Below are 21,717 nucleotides of genomic sequence, written 5' to 3' on the forward strand. Positions count from 1 at the left end.
CTCGTCCAGCGATACCGTCGTAATTCGCGGAGGAAGAAAATCTTTGTTCGATCGGCTCCGCGGCGCGACCAGGCGTTCGTCGAGCTTCGAAACGAGTACGATGTTCCTACATATATGTATGCACGTTGTCCGACCACCGCGCGCGTCCGCATCTACCGCAATCGATACTCCGCAACCTCGGCAAAACGAAGAGGAACGCTTCGCTTTGATTTTCATTCGAAACCGATCGCGGGCCACCGAGCGTATTCCCATCGAATCGAGCGGATTTCTCGAAAAGGACGAGCACAAACGAGGCGATCGAAAAGACATCGCGTAACACGTAACTTCTTCGTCGTATTTTCTTCGGCCAGCCCCCGTCGCGGAATCGTTCGAATAGAACTCGAGAGACGACGGCCGTTCGTTGGGCGAGAACAGCGTCCCGTGTTATGCGCGCAGTTTGTTCGCGAAGACGAATATCTGTCGCGTTGCGAGCTCGCCGAAGTCGACGAGCGTCGCTCTCCGGTCTCGACCGTCGAATCGCGACTCTCGAAGAACGGCCGGCAAAAACGGAGAAAAAAAATGGAAGTAAGCGAATAGGATGGTCGCGGCTCGGCGTTGGATCGGCCCGTCGTTTCGCGACTTCTAGTTCCACGGATCGATCCCAGTTCCGCGCGTCTCGAACAGAACATTCTCCGAATCGAGCCGACGGAGAAGACGAAGACACGAGGAACGTCGCGCCTCGTCTCCAAAATCCAAATTGCCGGCACGTGGCGCGTTCGTCCGGGATTCTTAGCTCGCGTCGCAGCGCCATTTGAATACAATGACGCGCGCCGAGAGGCACGTGTGCGAGCGAACGAGCAAACGAGCGAACGAACTTCCGCTCCGCTCTCGAAAGGATTTTCCGTTTCCGCTCGATTCGAAGGCCGAACGTTGTCCCGATCGAAAGACCCCGGGCCCGATTCCGCGAATCCGACTCGAGTTTTCTTCTCGATCGGTTCCACCGTTTGGGTTTAGGTCGACGACACACCGCGTACTACGACCGTAACAACCTCTTCGATCGATCTTTCGCGTTGCTTCGTCGTTGTTCGAGCGAACGTCTTTTTCGTCGGATATTCGAAGCTCGAAGCTCGAAGCTCGAAGCTCGAAGCTCGAAGCACGGAGCATCGAGATTCTACCGTGCGCACTTTTCTACTTTTTCGAAACGGTAATTTCTCATTTTTCTTCGTCGACGCGTCTCGTCGGCCGTTGAAAACGTCCGCCAACGTTCGCCGAAAGCGAAGCGAGCGTCCTTCCTCGCGCGTCCCTCGGCGAGCGTGTAAACAGCGAGGTTGCGCGCAGCGGCACGGCGCTACGATACACGGTCGCGAGAAAGCGTGCGCGCGGACCGCCAGCCGATCGAAATTGCCGGTACGTGCGGCGATTTTGAAAACGATCGCTTCCTTCCCGTCGCAACGAGCTCTCCTCGATCGCTCTCGCCTGCCTTTTGTACTTGAATCGCAAGGAACGATCGACCGATCGGAGATCCGTTTCGCGAGACGGATCTCGTTCTAGAATCGCGCGCGAATCACGGGGAACCCGGTCTCGACGAATGCGACGACTTAAAAAACTGTCCGTTATCGGTTCGACGGCAAATAATTTCGCTTTTTCCTCGGTAGACGCGAGACGCGAGACGCGTCGATCTTTCCAAATAGGTCCGAGGAGAGATTCTGTCCGGTTTCTTTCGATCTTATAGGAGAAAACGAGTCGACCGATCGCGGCGGATGGATCGGAACCGGGATTCGAACCCGGACCTTTCGCTCGCCTCGTCCGGCCCGGCGATCGCTTCGACCGTTAACCGATGACCGTTAACCGATAGAGCTACCCTTCCTGGCCGCATTCTCTCCCAATCTTTCCCCAATCCAGAAACTTCGGAAATGCCGAAGTTGCATCCAATTGTTTGTTCGACGATACGGTAGGTCGAATTCGTCCACCGTTCGAAATCGTTTTCGTCGTAAACGCGTAGATCGCATTTTTCAAGGTTAAACGCGTCTTCGCAACGACGGCCAGGCATCGAACCCGCGAACGCGTCTCAATTAACGCCGAGGCTGATCGAAGGCGAGCGAAGCGACGCGGATTCGACGCGACTCGTCCGCGAACCTGACATTGAGGAAGCTCTCGATGAAACGGTCGATGGTCGCGAGTCCCGAGCAAGACCGAGCAACGTTCGCGCGGTGCGACGGCCCGGCGAACGAGCACGGGGCGAAACGAGATGAAAAGAGGGAAAAGAGAGAACTTCTCCGTTCTCTCTTTTCCCGAGCCGAAACGGCCGAACGGGTTGTCGGTTTCCGTTGCGGGAGAAGCGTAACACGCGAAACGCGAAACGCGAGACGGCCGCGTATCCCGAGTCGCGCGACAGACTGTCGCAAACGCGTTCGGCGAAATAAACGATCGCGAGCTCGGGTCCCACGGAACGCGCGCTGCCAAAGAATCGCGACGGTCCCTAAAACCCAGAAAGGAGATCCGTTCGCATCGACGCGCTTCGTGCTTGGGGAAGAGGAAGAAAATACGAGCCGAGGATTCCGAGGATTCCGAGGATGCCTGTACCGAACGCCTTTCCACGCTCGGATAGCCCGTTCTCGTGGGTAGTCGGACCTCTTCCGAGATCGTGGCGCTATCGAAAGGTACTTCCAAAGTATCGAGTCGACAACCCCCGGCACTGTAACAACGAATTACGCGAACGAGAAGAAATGTGCGCCGATACCCGAATCGGGATGCACGGTTTTTACGGCCGCAGAAGAAACGGTTCGCGAGGCTCGTCGGATCTCTCCCGAGGTTCGAAAACCTTGGAAAGAACGTCGAGGTCTTGCAATGCCTGCGCAATGGTATCGCGTGGGTGGAGTTTACACGGTGATACGATTCGTATAATTAACTTCTAAAAACGAGTCTCCCAGCGAGTTTCTCGAAACATCCCGGATTCGTCTCCGACCGGATTTCGCGAATTTGCGGGAAAAATTGTCGCGCTTTCGAACGGAAATAAGAATTTCTGGTAGCGCGGCGAGTCGAGTCGAGTCGAGTCGAGTCGAATCGGGTCGGATCGGGTCGGATCGCGATACGAAACGAAAAGCCTCGGTCGACGAATCGCGTGCCGAAACCGAGGAAGCGAAAAGTTTGCGAAAACGAAAGGTCGTCCCGAATTCGAGAAAGCGTAAAATTTGGTCGATCGAGATTCGAAGAGCGGCGAGGTCGCTGGGAACGCGAGGCCGGTCGATCCCGTCGCGTTGGATATTCATCGGGTCCGAGCGTCCTTCGGCTTTTCCGCGGATGATGTTCAAGGACACCGGGGCCGATCGAACGCCGACGACACTTTCCACTTTGTAATTTTATCCTCTTTCGACCCCTTGCGCGCATCGACCGCCCGGTGAATCGAGTCGCGTCGAGTCGAGTCGTGCCGTGCCGTCGTGCCGTGCCGTGCCGTGCCGTGCCGTGTCGCGTGTCGCGTCGAAACGAGTCGAGTCGGGGACGGTGCGGTGGAACGAGGAATTATACATAGGCCGAGAGACGGGAGGCCCTTGTTGCGCGGGCGCTGCAACATTCTCGTAGAAAAAACAACGACCTTCGACATTATATCGGCCCGGCGTTCCTCTCGACGCGACGGTCTCTCGACGCTGGAAGCACCGTGTACTAAAAGCGGAACAAGTTCCGCTTCGGTATTTGGTAAATCGAAAAGCGGTCTCCGCCGTCTTCTCGCGGCTTCGTTCAATTTTAATATCGTCGTTTACGAAGACGCGGCGCGACGAGACGACGCTGTCGCCGCATCGGAAAGACAAATCACGGAAGAGTGTACGAACGGGTCGATTCGACGACCGCCTCGCCGTTCGCGGAAACGCGAGAAACGCTTTGGACGCGGAACGCGACGCTTGCGCGGGTTAGGAAATACGATCGGGAAACGATCCGGATCGGCGATTCCGGGCTCGCGACCGCGTCGATTCGTTCCCCTCGTTCGTTTCTCCAATCGTTCGGGCTCGGTCGTCCAACCTGATTTCGGTTGCAGAATTTTTATAGAAACCGAACGAGTTTCGCCGCGTTCGAATCAAGTTTAACAAAGTTTGCGGGACTGAAACGAGTCGTCGAATTTCTGGCGCGCACCGATCGCTCGTCCATCGGATGCTGGAATTTACGCCGAGACCGAGCTCGGCCCCCGAACCTGGCGCGGCGCGATTCGGCGCGATTCGGCGCGATTCGGCGCGATTCGGCGCGACACGGATACGTATTTCGCCGTACTTGTTGCGTCGACGTTACACGTACCTCGGGCGCGTGCTCGTCGAGAGCAAAAAAGATCTGAAAAATCTTGGACGCTCCCGATTTTCAAGAGTCGGCCAATCGTTTGTCGAGGAAGCGTTCGAAAGTCGTCGACGAACGGGGAATCGATATTCGGTGCGACGAATGTACAACCGCGGCGTTAAAAATATACGCGTCTCGCTCGATCCTGTTCTCTCGAGATAATTTCTCGCTCGCCTGCTCGAGCCGGCATGCCTAATTTGGAAGGATCCGGTTCGCCGAACGAGATCCGTTCCGCTCGCGGGCTGGAAAACGGCGAAGGAGGCGCGGCGCGGGCAGGTGCGAGGGAGGGCGAGAACGAGGGTGAGGACGGGCCGCGTCGATTCGATCCCCGGCGAGCGTAGGCGAAACGAACACGCGGAACCAGTATGAATGGCGAGAAACGCGGAAGACGTTGGAGAGGTCGGGAACCGATCGGCGGCGAGAGAGGGTGGCCTCCCTCGCCGCACCTTCGACCCTTCTCCCTCCGTCGTCCGACCGCGCCCTCCCCTCTCGCGTACTCGCTCTCTTTCTCTCGCTCCAGTCCTTTCGGAAAGACTTTGCTCCACCCACGCAACGTCTACCGTCTCCCGTCGCCCGTCGCCCGTCGACGATGACCTACTTCCGAGGGGAAACCCCTTGCCATTCATGGCTGCGCGACGCTGGAACACGCGACACCGGTCGACCGGGTCGCCGCGAACACCTCTCTCGACCGGACTCGATTTCGTTTTTGAAAACGCTTTCGCAGGGACGATGCCGGTGACGAACGACGGTCGAACGACGGTCGAACGACGGTCGAACGACGGTCGAACGACAGCGTAGCCGCGACATCGGATCTGTCCTGTTCCAGAAACAACGAGCGTACACGTATGCGCGGACGTTCGATTATTTAGGATGCGATTTACGTATAGAAAAGATCGGGCTATAAATATATCGCGCGGTTCGTATTTCCAATTATTCGAGTCTTCGAACATCCGCGTCGATATTTTCGTCGTGCCGACGAATCGGTTACGGTCGCCGTCGATCGAACGATCGCAAGTTTCACCGGTTTCCAGAGTAGAGAGAAAATGGATTCTAAACAGCCGACGAGGTGTGCTCCTTTTTCTCGCGAAGAGACGACCCGGCGTTGAAACAGTGTTGCGTAATAAATCGCGGCCGCGGATCGGTCGTCGGCCGATGCTCGCAGCGTTTCGTCGATCCGCGCTCGTTCCATCGAATGCTTTCCAATAGACTCCTATTCGCATAGACGAACGAGTCGAATCGTCCGGATAAATTTTTGCTGGTCTCGCCTCGCCACGCCTCGCCTCGCCTCGGCTCGCCTCGAGGGACGCGCGGACGCAGCTCGGCACAGCTTCGAGCAGCTACGGATAGCTTCGCGCCGATTCAAGTAACCTTTCAACGACCCCGATGAACGGCTGTGGAAACGCGAGAATGCACCGACCGACGCGCGACGCCTACGCGCGAGTCCTGTTTCTCCTTCGTTATCGGGTATAACCGTTTACGCCGCGATTGCCACAAATTTCTTGTCTCGGCGGCCGCGCTCGCGTAATCCGCGATCATCCGATGTACCCGGCCGATGACGCGCGGAGACCGCGGAGAAGCGCGATCGGTCGCCGAAAACGTCGCGCCACGAAAAGACGCTACCGGATCGAGTTATCGATGTTTCATGGCGTCGCAGCGAACGTTTCCGCTGGATCGCCGTAACCGTAAATTACTCCGTGAAAAGCCGGATTTGCATAAACATCCGCAGTCCGGTTGTTGCTACATCAATTCCAGGAGAAGGTTACGCGTTTCGAGGTCGATCCGTCGCGTCGCGGGGCGAACACGACGCGGCCCCAGCGCGCGTTCGGCCGCGAAAAATCCTACTTCCCGATCGCAGAAGCACCACCGGCGAGCCAAAGTCGATTCGCAAAGGACGAGGACGCCGAAGCGAACGTACGAAAATGGCGAGGAGGAACGGGACGGAGGGCCCCATGGAACGCGGTAATTCGTCGACGGAGTTGGAAATTTCGGGTGCGCTCGCAGTCGCAGTCGCAGTCGCAGTCGCAGTCGCAGCGGCGGCGGTTGCGGTGGTATGGCTGCTGCAGGCTGCAGTCACGGCAGCCACTAGCCATCGACGTGCTGCTAACGAAACGGGCAAACGAGTACCCGCGGAACGCGATCAATACTCCGTACACGAGTGCACACTGGTCGGAGCACGTGTTCCCGTTTGTTTTGTTCTTTGCCCCTGCAGCTCGCGCGAGAGCCCGAGCCCGAGCCCGAGCCCGAACCAAGCTGTTACGGTTCGCCTCGCGACCCTTCGGCCCTGCTACCTTCTTTCCGATCTTCCTCGACCCACCAACGTTTTCGCGTCTTCCCAGCATATTCTCGTCGCATTCTCGTTTGCTCGAAAACGCTTTCTATTCGAGAAAATTATCGCTCGTACGCGTCCCGTCGAAATACGATACCGACCGAGTTTCAGAAATCGAACAGAAAATAGAACGTCCAGGAAATCGCAACGTTTTCTCTCGCAGAGGATGCAACCGAACGCGACAGAAAGTTGCAGGAATCGTAGGTCGCGTCGGTGGTTACGCGTGCTCTCTCGGGGGGAGCGTGTCGTCCGCGGGCTAAGAACGGGGACCGCGTTACGGCCAGCAACAAATGGAACGCGTTTTCCGACGAGATTCTTCTCGGTGAAATGGAACGTTTATTCGGTGAGAGCGCGGTGGAGGGAGAGGGAAGAGACGAAGTGCGAGAGAGAGAGAGAGAGAGAGAGAGACTCCGCGCGCCGGATATAGAAAGGGGAAAACAAAGAGGAGAGGGAAGTTTGTATCTGGAGCAACGGTATCAATGTTCGGGCAGCGCTCGCTCGGGTCCAAGAGGTTAAGCCGAGTTTGCACGGCAACGTAAACTCGGGCGCGCGCCGCAGGTGGGCCACTGCACGTGCGCGGCCGCCAGAAATCCGGCGAAATTCGATCGATTCCGGCGAAAGGAGGAAGGTTCGACGTACATTCGGGTGCAATCGAGCCACCCGTCGCGGCCGCAGCCAGCCCGGCCGCGGCCGTTTGCACCGTCCTGGAATCGACCGTCGACCGTCGACCGTCGACCGTCCACCGTCGAGCGTCGAGCACCGGAGCGCACCCTAAGAAACCGAGTGGTCTCTTGACCCCGATATATCGCCGCCGGGGTGCGTTCTCTTCGCGCGATCGAAACCCGACCTTGGCTTCGAGACCGATGCGCCCGGGTTCGAGAGCAGCGCCTCCTGCTCCTCCTCCTCCTCCTCCTCCTTCTCTCGTCTTCTCCTTCGCGGCGACGTCTCTCGCGCCGTCACGATCGCGCCCGAACGAACCGATCGCCCTCGGCTATCGAGAGCCGGATACGCGTACAGGACGACGCCACCTCGCGCCCGGAAATTCTGTCGGACTGCGGTCCGCTCGCTCGAAATCTTTCCGAGCCAGCCGGCTGGCTGGAATCTCTTTCGGAATTACGCGATACGCCGTTCGCTGGTAGGGCGCTCGTTGGATTCCGGATTCCGGGTTCGACGCGTTTGCGGGAAAACCGGGTAGGATCGATCGCGAAACAGCGGTACCGTTTAGCGTCGCGTCGACGGTTCCACTTATACGAATATACGCGGTACCTCCGTCTTCCGATCGACGCGGAGAACCTTGCGATCGCGGAGATCGCTCGCGTAGGGAGGGACAACCGGCCGATCGGGGGGACTTTCAACGAAGAGCAGCGATACGAACCGAAATAAATATTCGTCGACGTGCACGGAGTTGGTCTCCGACGCCTCGAAACTCGAAACGCGTTCGCGCCGGACACGCGCTGTCCGGTTCCGGTGCTCGCAACGCGCGCGTCTCCGGAACAGGTTCCTGCGACCGCAAAGTTATGAAAAGCCGCGCGATGAAAAATTCATTTCGAACGGACGATGAAAAGTTAAACGACTCCGATAGGGTAGCGCCGAGACTCGAGCTCGGACTCGAGAGACGGGCGATCCCGTGGAAAAAGCAACGGTCACCTTTGTGGCCGATCCTCGCCGAGCCGTCCACCTCGAGCCGCGCGCGCGCGCGCGCGCGATTCGATCGAGAACGAAACGATCGCGAGAGCGAGAGGAAGAGCGAGAGGGAGAGCGAGCGCTCGCCGAACCGATCGATCTTCTCTCCTCTTCCGCCTACCGTTTCCACGAGGAAACACCCTCCGGCGCTTATTACGCGCACGGTGATCGCGATAGATTCGGCCGATTTTCTCCGCGCGCCGTTTCCCAAAAAATCGGATAGAAGATCGATTCGATTCGTCGTTGTTGCGAGGTTGCGTCTTCGACGAGTCCGTTAGGAGTTCCAGGATCGATCGTCGATCGACGAACGCGGATATTCTCTTTCCACCGAAGAAAAGTCGCCGAAGCCTCGATCGTCGGTTCCAATCGTCGATTCCGTCCAGCCGTGTCGCAGAGGTCGAACACGCTGCCCGGCAGAGTCCCGTGTCGTTTTTCGAAGGCGATTCGAAACCGGAGTATGCCGATTTTTCGGTTCGATCGAGGACCGATCGAGGACCGATCGAGGACCGATCGAGTCACCGACTCGCCGCGCCAATCTTATCCTTCTTCTCTTCGGAAACCGCGCGGCAACTAGAAGCGGAGCCGCGATAAACGACCGCGCTCCGTAGAGTCCAGCCAGCCTAGATCCGGAATATTTCAGCATTCACACGCTTTTCGACGATGAATCAACGCTCGAACAAGAGTCGAAGATGCAGGAAGACCGTGCGCGTCGGCCGAGAGACGGTAGCAGCAACGTCGCGCTCCTCGTGCTCCTCCGACCCCGGTTCGTTTCGTTCTGGAAGAATCTTCGAACAATGCCGACAACTCGCCGAGTTGCCGAGTCTCCGATTTCCGACGCTTTCCGGCGATTTTAAATAAGATATCGAGCTGGTTCGGTCGCGCGGTCATTGGACAAGTTTTCTAAGAATTCTGGAACGGGGCCGGGAGTCGAGCGTACGCGAGGATCTAACCGATTTCGCGATAAAAAGCGCCCAGGCGCGAGGGTTCGGTGTCCGATCGGTTCGCGTTTTCGCAGAGGAAAACGCAGGACACAGGATGCGGACAAGGTCGCGGTCGATGGGTAATCGCGCACGTAATCCCAAGCGCACTTCCGTTATGCAGTTGAAAATTAGCCGGCCAGTGAATGGAAGAGGCGGTGTTGGTGTTGGTGTTGGTGTTGGTGGCGGTGGTGGCGGTGGTAGTTGTGGTGGTGGTTATTGCGGTGGTGGTGCTGGTGGCGGTGGTGGTGGTGGTGTCAGAGCCGTCAGAGGCGGCAGCAGAAGCAGCGACGGCGGGCTTCAATCAACTCGCGAAGAATGATACAACTGCGACTAAACCCTCTGTTATACGCACGCCCACATCCCGTGCGCCCCGAACCATTATAAAAACGGCGGAACACGCGACATCGGCGCATACTGTGCTCGCGAAAGTGTCGGACAACGGTCGGAAAAGAAAAAGGGAGTCAAGCCGGTAGATTCGAGCCGAGACCGAAGACGACGACGACGACGAGGACGACGACGAGGACGACGACGACGACCGCGACGACGACGACGAGGACGACGACGAGATGGCTAGCAAACACGGACTGCTGTTCCTCGGCCTCGTCTACCTGCAGGCCGCCCTCGTTCGCGCCGTGGTAAGACCTCGACGAGGGTTCGGACACGGCCCCCGCTCGACCCCGCGTCAGCCTCCGCAGAGGCGGCACCATCGCGATCGGTATCGGGGACCGGGGTCTCGAAGGGACGTTCTTATCTCGGATCGCGTTCCATCGTTCCGCGCACGGCCGGATCGAGCCGAATCGTTTCGATTGTCTCTCCGATCGTTCCTTCGACGCGAAGATAGCTTCATTCGGGACGCGTACGAAACGGTTTGCGCCGGACCGATTCGTTCGCGACGATATCGAGCCGCGCGCCCGGAAATAACGAGACGAATGCCCGTTGCGAGTTGCGAGTTGCGAGTTGCGAGTTGCGAGTTGCGGTTTCGAGTTGCGAGACCCCGCTGATCGATAATCGGGGGCAAGTGGGTTCGACGCGTTGGAGTTAGAGGGGAACCCCTAATTGGAGCGTGTCGAGTTTCGCGGTGCACGGTCGCATCGACGCGAAGCGTCGCGCCGATCGCGGGCGCCGCGTCGACGAAACCGGTAGGGTTCGCGTTTTTCCGGATCTTTTCTCTCGCCCGTTGTTCCCGTTCCTCTTTCCTTTTCGACTCTGATTTCGATTCCGGTTCCTCGGCAACGTTCGCGCGACGTCCGTTACAACGCGGCGCATCGATCCGCGCGCATCGACCGAAATTCCTAATGGACAGACTGCGCGGGGAGCGTCGCGTAAACCGCACCCGGAAACGCGGACGTTGGCTCGGTCGATTCTCGTTTCTTTTATTCCAACGCGCCGATCCGAACGCATCGCGGCTATCGACGAAACTCGCTCGTCTCGGAACGCACCGACCGCGACCGACCCCGACACGGGGCTCCATCGATCGCGACAACTTTTCGCTCGGCTTTCGCGCACCGATTTTACGAAACGCGTTCTTGTTACTCAAATTCGATCCGATCTCTCGGACGTGTTCGGAATGCCGAGAAAATTCTGTAAAAACTTGCCGTGGTAGCGACCGATGCCCGATTTCAAACTGTACAAGAATAACCTTGTACTCGAGGATCCGTATCGACACCGAGATCGATTCTACTCGGAGATCCCCGAATAATTGCCGCGTCGGGCTCTTCTTCCATCCGCGTTCTAATCGCGAGCTTTCCAGATCTCGTTGCCATTGTACGGGGTCGACCGAGCGAATCGCGGTCCCTCCGTCGCATTTGGACCGAGCGCCGCGCCTCGCCGCGCCGAGTCGCGTGTACGCGTTTGCGCGCGCGTACCCGACAATGAGATGGCCGGACTCTGGCGAGTCTGGCTGCCAGATGCGTCAGAGTCAGCGTCGACGTTACCGGACCCGTCGGAAGCAGGCTCGCACCGAGCCTGCGTAAAAATTCTAGCAACGCGACGAGAACGAGCGTCGGGATTTCCCAGAACGCGACAACGACCGGCAAGGTTAAATTTTCCCTTGGAAAATTTGTAAATTCTGGTAGAACGTTTCTACCGCATACCGTAAATCGTACTTTTGCACTTTGAAATACGTTTCGTACCGCGGCTCCGTTTCCGTCCCTTGTTTCGCGCGGAATCGATCGACCCGATCGACGCGCGACGAAGGGACGATAAGATAACGAATAGAAACGAGATAAGTCGAAAATAACGTCGAGCGGCGAGAATCGGAACAGAGGTAATTTCGCTTCGAGAGTAGAATCGGGCGAAAGGCGAACGCGAACGCGAACGCGAACGTGAACTCGAATTCGACGCTCGTTCCGTTTCCCGTTCGATTCGAAAATCGCAACCGCCCCGATCGTTTCGATTCTGTCGACAGCCGGACTGGGTGCCTCCGGAGATCATCGACATGGTGCAAGACGACAAGCAACGGTGCATGGAAGAACACGGCACGTCGGAAGGTTGGTATCGAAACTCGAACAACTTCTCTCGTCCAAGAACGGGGGACACCGTACCCCGTTTCCCGGAAAGCTGCGACACGCTCCGAAATCCGTGAAACTTCGGAGAAACTGGTATATACTCGGACGCTCTAAACGCGCTTCGAAACTCGCCGTATCGACGACAGCGATCTTTGTTCGTCGCAGAGTCGAGCAGCCACCACCCGGTGCAAGTTTTGATTATTTTTGCTTTCGCTTTTCCTTCCCGAGAACCTCGCGATTATCGATGGCCCGAAAGAATATTTGGAGCAGCGAGGCGCTCGGATACGCTGCTCGACGCGAGCGAAACGACTCGAGAAAATTCGAACAGAGTCGCGTTTAAGAACGCGTCGCGGTTCGACCTTCGCGCGATTTCTGCGATTCGCGCGACGCGACCGATCGCGGGACGACTTCGAATTTGAAATAATCCGCGATTTCGTGGCGCAGCGATGATCCAAGAAGTGGCCCAAGGGAAGATATCGTCGGATAGGTCGATCACGTGTTACATGTACTGTCTACTGGAAGCATTCAGTTTGGTAAGACGATATATATAACCTTCGAACGAACGACGTTCCATTCGAACCGATCGATTCACGAACGAGCCGTGTTCGGTTTAGGTCGACGACGAAGCCAACTTGGAGACGGACATGCTGATGGGAATACTGCCGGAACACTTGCAGGACCTGGCGGAACAAATTTTGGGCAAATGCAACCCCGCGGGTACGCGTCCGCTCGTCCATCCGGCTGCCGCGCCGAGGCCCTCGTGGACGCCTCGCCTTCCGAGCGTCTCGCGACATCGCGGATGCTCGCCGTCGCCGACCGAGAATAATGGATATTTCGGCGTTCTCGAGACCGAACATTTTCGGATCCTAGATTCGAGCGTTCGAACCGGAGCTTCCTAGAGCCGCCTAGAGCCGCCTAGAGCAGCGCCTTTCGGTGATACCGCCTAGCGGCGAAACAAAATATCCGGAACCCTTGCAAGTTGCTCGAACGGCTTGCGAGCAAACGCGTTTCTTCCATGCGTACACGGAGGAATGAAAGGGCCTCGACGCGGTAGCGGATCGACGAATGCCAACCCTCGAGCAAACGGACAAAATTCTAACTCGTGGATCGCCGTTTTCAGCTGGCAGCGACAACTGCGAGAAGATGTACAATCTCGCGGTGTGCGTCCAGCAAGCTGTGCCGGAGGTGAGCGAAATCCAAAGTTTCCGTTATTACTTCGAGACACCGATTCTCGACCCGACCTACGTGTCCGTGACATCGAACGGCTTCGTTCGCGAACCTGCGGATTCGAAAAGAAATCGCCGCGAAAAGTCTCGAGATGCATCGACGATCGAGAAATCTGTCCCACCCCGACTCCTACGATTCGTTCGTCGATAATACGGAGACGCCGCGGACAGTTTCTATATCGCCGTATCGGTGTTTCGTCTCGTGTTCCGGCATTCCGAGAAATCTAACGATTACTCCGAACGTATTCCTCGACGTAACCGTGTAGAACGTACTCGGTAGGAGGAACACGATTCGAATAACTCGCAAAACAGAACTCTAAGAAACGCGCGCGGTTTCGTTTCAGATGTGGTTCATCGTCTAAATCACGGGGAGCGTCGTTTCAACCGGACCAGCGAGAGGGAAGTCGAATCGCTAAACGAGAAACCGATCGAAAGGATTATACTACCCATCGACGTCGACGGCAACGGAATCGGAATCGGAATCGGAATCGGAATCGGAATCGCGATCGGAATCTCGATCGAAATTAAAATGAAAATCGGCGCACGCGATCGCATTCGGCGAAGCAAACTCGATTATTTGTACGAAACAGCGTGTATAGACACTGTAGTTCATTTAGGATAAATAACTCAACCCACAAGCTGCCGTACTGTAAATACGACTCTCGAAACACAAAAATGTATTAACGAGCGAACGAGAGAACGACCGCGAACGAACGAACGAACGAAAGAGAGATCGACGACGAACAACCGACGATCGAAATTCGTTCGTTCGGCGACGTGGATTTCGAGTTTCGCGTTCACGCTCCGTCCACCTTCGTTTCTACGATTCGATACTTTCGATGCGACAACGGACGGAACGTGTCTCCGACGACGAAATCGAGATCCTCGCGCGACGTTCCTCGATCGAAAATTAATCGATTTTCCGATTCTGCCGGCCGGATCCTCCGTTCCTCCGGAGTTAATTCGTTCTTTAGAATCGGGAGAGAGAGAGGGGGAGAGGGAGAGAGGGAGAGAGGGAGAGAGAGAGAGAGAGAGAGAGAGAGGGGAATAAAAAACGGACGGCCGATTCGTTTGACCGACGATCGCGTTACGCGATCGAGATTCGATCGACGAACGGCGCGGGTGAATCGGCCGATCCGGGACGCGTTGCCGCTAGAATTTTCCGTGACAATCTAATTCGCGAGTCGTTCCGGCACGCTCGACCCAGATTACATGTTTACATGTTTTCGGGCCGAGTTCCCTTCCCCTCCCACGCCCACCGTTTCGCGAGAGTGACACGCCGGGTCCTGCACGCGGCTTCCTCTAAGTGGTATCCTCGGTATTGGGATAATTTTCCGACGACTCGTCCCGCGGAACAACGCCCGCTCTTACGCAACACGTACGCGTATCGGCGCGCGGCACGCGAGAGCAAGCGAGAGCGAACGCGAGCGGAAGGACGTTACGATTCGGCGCGTTTCTCCTCCTACGACGAGAAAATTCGTCTAGGAGGCGCCGCGACGGATCGTCGTTCTTAGACAACCAACAACGACAAGCAACGTGCTACGTACACGCGGCAGCTTTCTCGCTCTCGGCCGAGTCCGCGAGCTTTTCGATCGGGTCGTTCGCCGCGTACAGCTTTGGAACGCGAACAAAGATCTCGAACTTTGCCATTGGCTCGATTCTTATCGTTCGTTGGATTCGTATCGTCGTTTTATCGGATATCGAACGAAATCTCGCTGGATCTCGAACGTGAAAACTCTCTCGCTACCCAAAAGCAAGTTCCGCGCGCAGTCGCTTCCACGCTTCCACGCTTCCACGCTTCCACGCTTCCACGCTTCCACGCTTCGACCGCCGTGCCAACGAGTACTTTGTTCGAACGAATTCGAATCGACGAATCCAAGTTCTCGATCGGTTCGTCGACGTTCTTACGTTTCGACATCGAAGATACCAGCGGCGATGGTGCGTTCGCTCCGGGTGGAACGAACCGCGGACACGCGTCGGCAAAGTTGCTCGACCGTTCGCGAAGCCGAGTCGATATCTCTCGGTCTCTCTACCGAGGGAAACTTTCGCCGCGAACTTTTCGCGTTTTATCGCGGCGAATGCGACCGATCGAGGAGCATGCGAGGCGAGGCGAGCGGACTTTGACCCGAATTCCTGGTTGCTCGTTTAAATTCGAATCGACCGCGCCTCGACCGGGTGACCGCGCCTCCGAAACCGTCGCGTCGCCGTTTCCCTCGGCCAAGTTCTCCCAAGAGATCTTTGCTTCCTACCGCTCCTACGCAAACGTGCCATGCGTGATCGTGCAGAAACATCGCGGATCGCGACGTATAGGTGAAAAGGCGAAGGAATCTGGGAAACGGTTCGACGTACCGAGGGAACGGGACGGGCGATCGGCGGGTCGCGGTTCGTTGCGCGCTCGGGAAACGCGACAACGCGTACAGGCGTTTACGTTTGCAAAAATTAATAGCATTCGCGATTTATAGTTTAGCTTTGCTGCAACGAATCTTCCTATCTGCGCAACGAATTCCGTGTCGTTGGAGCAGAGAGTAGCGCGCGAGCGAAAAGACGACAGAGTCTGTGCGCGCGTAGAGAAAAGGATGCACAAATGGGAAGAGATACGTGGTCGAGTACAAAGAAAAGGAAACGCGGGAAGCGGGAAGCGGGAAGCGGGAAGCGGGAAGCGAGAAGCGAAGCTACGCGAGTTCGGGGAGAAAGATATACGAGTCGAGGGAGAAAGTAAAACGAACGGAGATAGGATAATGGAAATAAAGAGAAAAAACACGAGCACGAGAGCACGAGAGCACGAGTAATTCGAGTATAAGGAGGAAGGCGCGTACCGGTAGAGGAAGCAAGTCGAACGAATAGAAATAGAAATAGGTTCCGAAGAAAGTACGCGAGCGGAAAGACGAAGAAGGGATTCGGAGTTCTCTCCGCGTAAGTATCGAATCAAATATCATCGTTGTCGTCGTCGTCGAATTCCGCCGGATCGCGATCGAAGAACGGAGAAATCGGAGTCGGAATCGGAAGAAGCGTCTGGGGTCCCGTGCACGGAGAAAAATCTTGAAACGTCTATTTTTACGCGGCGGCTGGAAATAGTCGGTTTTAATGAAAAGAGGCACGCGATCGGTGGCCCGTACGTTGCTCCAGTCATGACTCACGCTTCGAACGCGAACGCGAACTCGCAACAAGTATAGGGCATAGGTCCCCCGCGACGCCCGTGCCCGTGATATCCCTCGCGATCGATCGCGGCGAGCCGCTCCTAATATCGTCGATTCGGAACTTGCACCGTGCGGCGCGTCGCGTTTCCTCGCGATTCCTCGCGTTTCTCAAAAGCCGAACGGTCCGACGGTGCAACGACCAAGATCGTCGCGGGAGCTACGATGCACCGATTTTCTAGAAAGATGCTCGGCGAATCGATCGTTCGGTCGATGGAAACCCGATTCCGTTGCACCGGTATTTCTGGAAACCAACGTATCTTTCGTACGGATCGGCGCGAGCGGTCACCCTGGCGACGAGCGATCCAACGACGCGCGGGCCACCCGTTGGACGCGACGTCGGATCCTGTGCGCGCGAAACCGTGCTCTCCGATGGGAAAGTAACTCGTTCGGTGCGCGAAATCGTTTCCTCGACGGAAGATGGATCGATCTTTGTCCCGAGATCGTTTCGATCGATTTCCACGAAGACGAAACAAATCGTAGAAAATTTAGCGTAGAAAGTAAAAATTGGTGTGTGTGTGTGTGTGTGTGTGTGTGTGTGTGTGTGTGTGTGTGTGTGTGTGTGTGTGTGTGTGTGTGTGTGTGTGTGTGTGTGTGTGTGTGTGTGTGTGTGTGTGTGTGTGTGTGAAAGCGAGCGAGTATTCCAAAGTTTGTTCGAAATTCTCTTAGAGTCCCGATTCGATCCGTTTCGAAATCCCAACCGACGCGACAGCTACAATTTCTGTTCTTCGATCGGATCGCAAAATTACAAAGCGGCTAGCTAGTTGGCGCTTTTCGCGCGCAACGGTATGCCCGCGGTAGTCTCGATCGATCATTCGCGCAACGAGCATCGGACCGTGGCAAGGTGTTCTCGAACGGAGACGGACGCGCGACGATGAATTCGTTTACCGCAACCGGAACGGAACAAAAAACCGATCCAGTCTGTTAGCAGCGTTGCGCGTAAAACAGAGGCCTCGTTAGACTTTATCGAAATTTGTGCGCTCGTGTCCAATCCGTGTGGTAAAAGTCGCGGCGACCGCGGTGCAACCTAAACCGTTCGACGTATACTCGTTTGCTCGTTTATTCGTTGATCGTCGAATAAATATCGCGGTAGCGTTTGTAAACGGATGAAACGGATTAAATAGGTAACAAAAAAATAGTGAGCGTCGAAGGACGATCGTCGCGTCGCGGCGCACGAAACGGCGAGCCGAGGAAGTGGCGGGGGTGTAGGCGGGTGAGAGCAAAAGGTGCGCAACAAAAGAAGACGAAAGGATAATATAGAACAGCTACACAGCGACTAAACTCGATGTTAGATGGGCAATTATACCTGAAGGTCGTTCGGGAGAGCGGCGGCGTGCGTCGATGCGTGCTCTTTCGCGTCGTTTCCGCAATTCGCGTTGTTGTTTACGTTCGGCAGAGAGCCGCCCGCCCTGAACTGATTCACCAGGTTAATGTACAGGTGTTTCCCGTTGGACTGCGGTGGGCTGCCGCCGGCACTCTGCACGGACAGCGGGGTCTCCAGTACCCCGGACGATCCCGTGGGGCTGGCGGCCACCGAGCTGCTCGCCGAGGCGACCTAAGCAGGTCCATCGTTCATATGGCCGCCGGGCATTCCGAGTAAAATGAGTAGATCGTCGAGCACGATGCAAGATGCACGATGCACGATGCACGATCTACGATTTACGATCTACGATTTACGATCTACGATCTACGAACTACGATCTACGATCTATGGCAATCTCTCGTCCTCGCACCCTGTGTAAATACCTACTTACTACGTGCCATGTTGCTCGAGCCGATGCGACCGTTTCGCGCACACGCGCATACTCTCTCTCTCTCTCTCTCTCTCTCTCTCTCTCTCTCTCTCTCTCTCTTTCTCTCGCTCGCACGCACGCACGCACGCACACTCGGTCTTTGCTCGGACTCCGCGACACGCGTGCACAGTGGCGCAGAGGACTGCGAACCGATCGAACGGTTTCGCGTGTACGTACAGACAGTCGTGAAAGCGATAATAATCGAGTTCCAAGACGTTCGATTCGACGAAAGACCCGCAAAATTGTTAAAGACGATTGGGTCGAGTCGCGCGGGCCCTCGATAATCGAAAATTTAACGAGTTCGACCCTTAATCGATACGATGCGCTCGACATTTTTTTTTGTTCAACGTCGTTTCCCGGTAAAACTTTCAATTTCATGTTCTTACTATTTTTCAAGCCAGAGTTTTTTAAACCCTCGAGTACTATCGCCGGTACTATAATAATAAAGCGAGACCGCTACCAATTACTCGTTCGTCCGCGGTGATAATATAATCGTAAGAGACGATGTTTTATTTAATAGTTTCGCGTCGATGGTTACGCGATAAACGCTGGCTGTCCGCGAGACCGCCGATAGCGGTTACATAAGTTCGAACGGCTGTAACGGTCGAGGGTTAAGAACCAAGAATCGATGGATACCGTTAACCAGAATCGGATCGACGCGTTCGTCCGCATTTTTGATTCGGGTTCGCCCGGTACACGCGTATAGAAGCAATTTTTTGTGAAAATCGCTCTACCGGCCGAGGGTCGATCGCGCGCGTTCGGCCATCGAAAAATCCAGCGTCGCGTCTCGATTCGTACGGAATCCGACGCGCGTCGTCGCGAGAGCGACCCTCGGTCATCCCTCGTGACGCTTGTAAATTTCAACCGCGAACGCTTCCGATCGCGGCCCGCGCCTTCGATTCGTTCGCGCTCGCGTTTCTACAATTTCACGCGTCGAATCTCGCAACTTTCTTCCCTGCCCGTTCGCACCTTCGGCTCGTACTTTTACGAACGACGGTATTTTATCGAGCATTCGGCGACGTCGTCGATATTCCGCGAGCAACTTTACGATCCGAGGCGACGAAGGGTACGCGCGATACCGTATCCGAATTATCGCCGACGACGACCGCTCGTCGGCGTTAGGAGTTTCGATACCGCGGGCCCGATCCGCGATTTCTTCAACTTTTTTCACCGACGGAACACGCTCGCATCGAACTTTCAACTTTCCTCGTCGCCAACAATTTTCCAAGGTCTTTCCGCTTTCCGCTTTCCGCGAACTTTCCGTCCACCGGCAGCACGCACCGTGTGCCAACGAATCGATCGATTTCCAGAGGTTGCGGAACTTTCGTGGCTGGGCTAACCTGTTTTTCGAAAGAAGAAACCCGTGTCCGACGCGGACATCGTCGCGATATCTGTCCACCCCTCGCTCGTATTACTCAACAGTTTACAGTTTACAGCTCGTAGCTTACAAGATAGCGACGATAGGTCGAATCGAGGCGAGGCGGACAATTATTGCGAGTATTCCAGGTGCCTTCCTCCGAGGACCAGATAATAATCGACGCTTTCGCGAGGCGATCGATGCGCCGAGAATTCGAAATCTCCCACGGCTCCGCGGAGCGAGCTTCTCTCGGATCGGATCGAGGCATCGAGAGCCGTTGCGCAAAGTCGTCTCTCGAACAGCACCTTTCGCACCGTCGTCCGTGAAAACCGTGTCTCGCCTTGGACAACGCCTTTGGTCGAACGCGCGAGAGCGTCCAGAGTTGCTCGATTGCGAAAAGAAAGAAAAAGACATCGTTTTCCGAAGCGACCGGTCGCGAAAAACCGATCGATCGGCCTACGCGGAAAGCGACGAAGCTAAACGATTTCTCGGATGCGGCGCTGGAACGGCTTCCGTCGAAAATTTTCAAATCCGGCGGTTCCGGATATTCCGTGAAGAGCAACCGCGAGCCTCTGTCTCGAAACGATCGGCTGGCCCGCGGTCGCCGAGCCAACCTGTACGAGACGCCGTGTACTCGGCCCGCAACGATAGAGAACACGGTCTGCGAGAAAGCTTTCGTCTTCTCGAACAACCGTTCCAATTGCTCCGGGGATTATTCGCTGGAACTCGGCGAACTCGCGGCCGGAAATCGATAATATCCGGAAACTCGAACGATCGGCCGCGCTCCGGAGCGACGAATCCGCGAACTTGGATCGGGAGATGGTACCACCGTTCTCGAGGATGTCCCACGCACGGACCGCGTTTTCTACCGCAACCTCGGCATTCCGCTTGGATCGTGATTCGATAAAACAGGTTGAATTCTCTCCCTCCCCCTCTATCTTTCTTCCATGGTCTCGACACCGAATTCGTTCCACGGCCGGATTCCAGCGCGCGATCGATCCCGTCGCGGTCGGCCACAGAAATTTCGGAGACTCCTGGGACAATTTTTGGAGGAACGTAACGGGGCCCGCGGCGAATCGTACGGTGGCCGCGCGGACGTCTAGCAAAATTGGCCGAATCTCCGGAACGCGTAAATTTCGCGCGAATTACCGCGTGCGAGTAAATTAATCGACCGCGTGCGAATACCATCCGGCACGATACGCGCGGAGCGTTCGCCGAATTCGTAACTTTCCGGTTGGCAGCTCCAGCTGCAGTCGCAGTTGCAAAGAACCGCCGAACGAACGATCGTACTTTGAAATTTTCGGAAAACGATGGGAAGATCCGGATCGATGAACGCGAGTACAACGATGCGCGAGCACACGCTTCTCCCGGACTGCGCAAATATTCTGTCCAGCGAAATGCTGCGCCAACGAAACAACGTTTATACGCTCTTTCGTGTAACAGGTCTTTCGCGCGATCGTCGGAGCGGCCGATCGTTTGCCGCGCGAACGATCGATATTTCCGTACGATCCGAGAAACGAACGATTCTACGGAATCCGCGGTGGCGGGTCGGGTGTACCACGGCAGATCCGTGATCGGACTTTCGTTCGTGTCGCGTTCGTCGCGACGAAAAATCTCGCTGGTCGAAACCGATCATTTCCAAGGAATCGAGTAATTTTTCAAGAACGTCCGCAGCTTTCTCGGCGCTATTACCAAATCGAACTGCTACTAATTCCAAGTACGTATTCGATCGTTTCGAATCGTAACCGCGTTCGACGTAACGATGATATTTGCAAATTTTGATCGCGATCGCGTCGACGTGGATCGAGATATCGCGCGTTCGCACCTATCTACTGTTTTCAAATTTCTCGTTTTACGATAAACCTCTTTCAGAATCTCCGTAGTTCTCGAATCGAGCGAAATTCGCATTTCAAACTTTCATTTTACAGACCACGAGCCAAGTTCGAGCAAAAAGACGAGCCACCGCATCGTTGCTCGTTGGATAATTTGGTTCGAGCCGCTGGGGGGCCATCGAAAACAAATAAAACGGCCGTGCCGTGCCCCGTGCCCCGTGCCCGATCTGGCCCCCGGTCCGGTCTCGTCGCGAACAATTCGCGAACAATTCGACGCGGACGAAGCTGCTCGCGCGCGTCGCGATAACGCGATCGCGGTCGCGGCGTGGTCGTGCCGGCGATCGAACAACGAGTACCGAGTTACAACGTGTATCGCAGCTTCCGCGTTCAACGGAACGTTACATAATGGCAATACGGTTATCGGCGGCGAAAAACGCGGCAATTCCGCGCGATTCCAGCGGCGTAATAACCGAAGCAACGCGTGCAAGAGGGCGCTCGAAGCACCGGATACGAACCTCGC

At 56.1% G+C, this 21,717-nt stretch overlaps 2 protein-coding genes across 8 annotated transcripts in view; one reads left to right on the top strand and one right to left on the bottom strand.

Annotated features, from left to right (window-relative positions):
- Crtc (CREB-regulated transcription coactivator) overlaps positions 1-21,717 on the bottom strand; it is a 47,823-nt gene that overhangs the window by 22,919 nt on the left and 3,187 nt on the right. For 6 of the 7 annotated variants that reach the window (XM_033467764.2, XM_033467765.2, XM_033467762.2 and 3 more), the window contains exon 2: positions 17,522-17,770. The exons of the other annotated variant lie outside the window; for it this stretch is intronic. In XM_033467764.2, coding sequence (XP_033323655.1) covers positions 17,522-17,770 — 249 coding nt within the window. The remainder of the gene's footprint in view (positions 1-17,521; positions 17,771-21,717) is intronic. 7 annotated transcript variants of the gene reach the window in all.
- Obp1 (odorant binding protein 1) lies at positions 9,702-13,659 on the top strand. Its single transcript, XM_076520355.1, has 6 exons — positions 9,702-9,923; positions 11,696-11,777; positions 12,240-12,328; positions 12,410-12,512; positions 12,916-12,980; positions 13,366-13,659. The coding sequence occupies exons 1-6, from the start codon at positions 9,855-9,857 to the stop codon at positions 13,381-13,383; spliced, it is 426 nt and encodes a 141-aa protein (XP_076376470.1). The 5' UTR covers positions 9,702-9,854; the 3' UTR covers positions 13,384-13,659.

The sequence above is a fragment of the Megalopta genalis genome, chromosome 3 (assembly GCF_051020955.1).
Source record: "Megalopta genalis isolate 19385.01 chromosome 3, iyMegGena1_principal, whole genome shotgun sequence".
Taxonomy (NCBI): Eukaryota; Metazoa; Arthropoda; class Insecta; order Hymenoptera; family Halictidae; genus Megalopta; species Megalopta genalis.

Excerpts from the sequence above, each read along its gene's own strand:
- Obp1 (XM_076520355.1), top strand. The coding sequence starts at position 9,855 with ATGGCTAGCAAACACGGACTGCTGTTCCTCGGCCTCGTCTACCTGCAG. Across the intron at positions 11,778-12,239 it reads AGAACACGGCACGTCGGAAG|CGATGATCCAAGAAGTGGCC; the intron begins GTTGGTATCGAA and ends TTCGTGGCGCAG. Across the intron at positions 12,513-12,915 it reads GGGCAAATGCAACCCCGCGG|CTGGCAGCGACAACTGCGAG; the intron begins GTACGCGTCCGC and ends CGCCGTTTTCAG.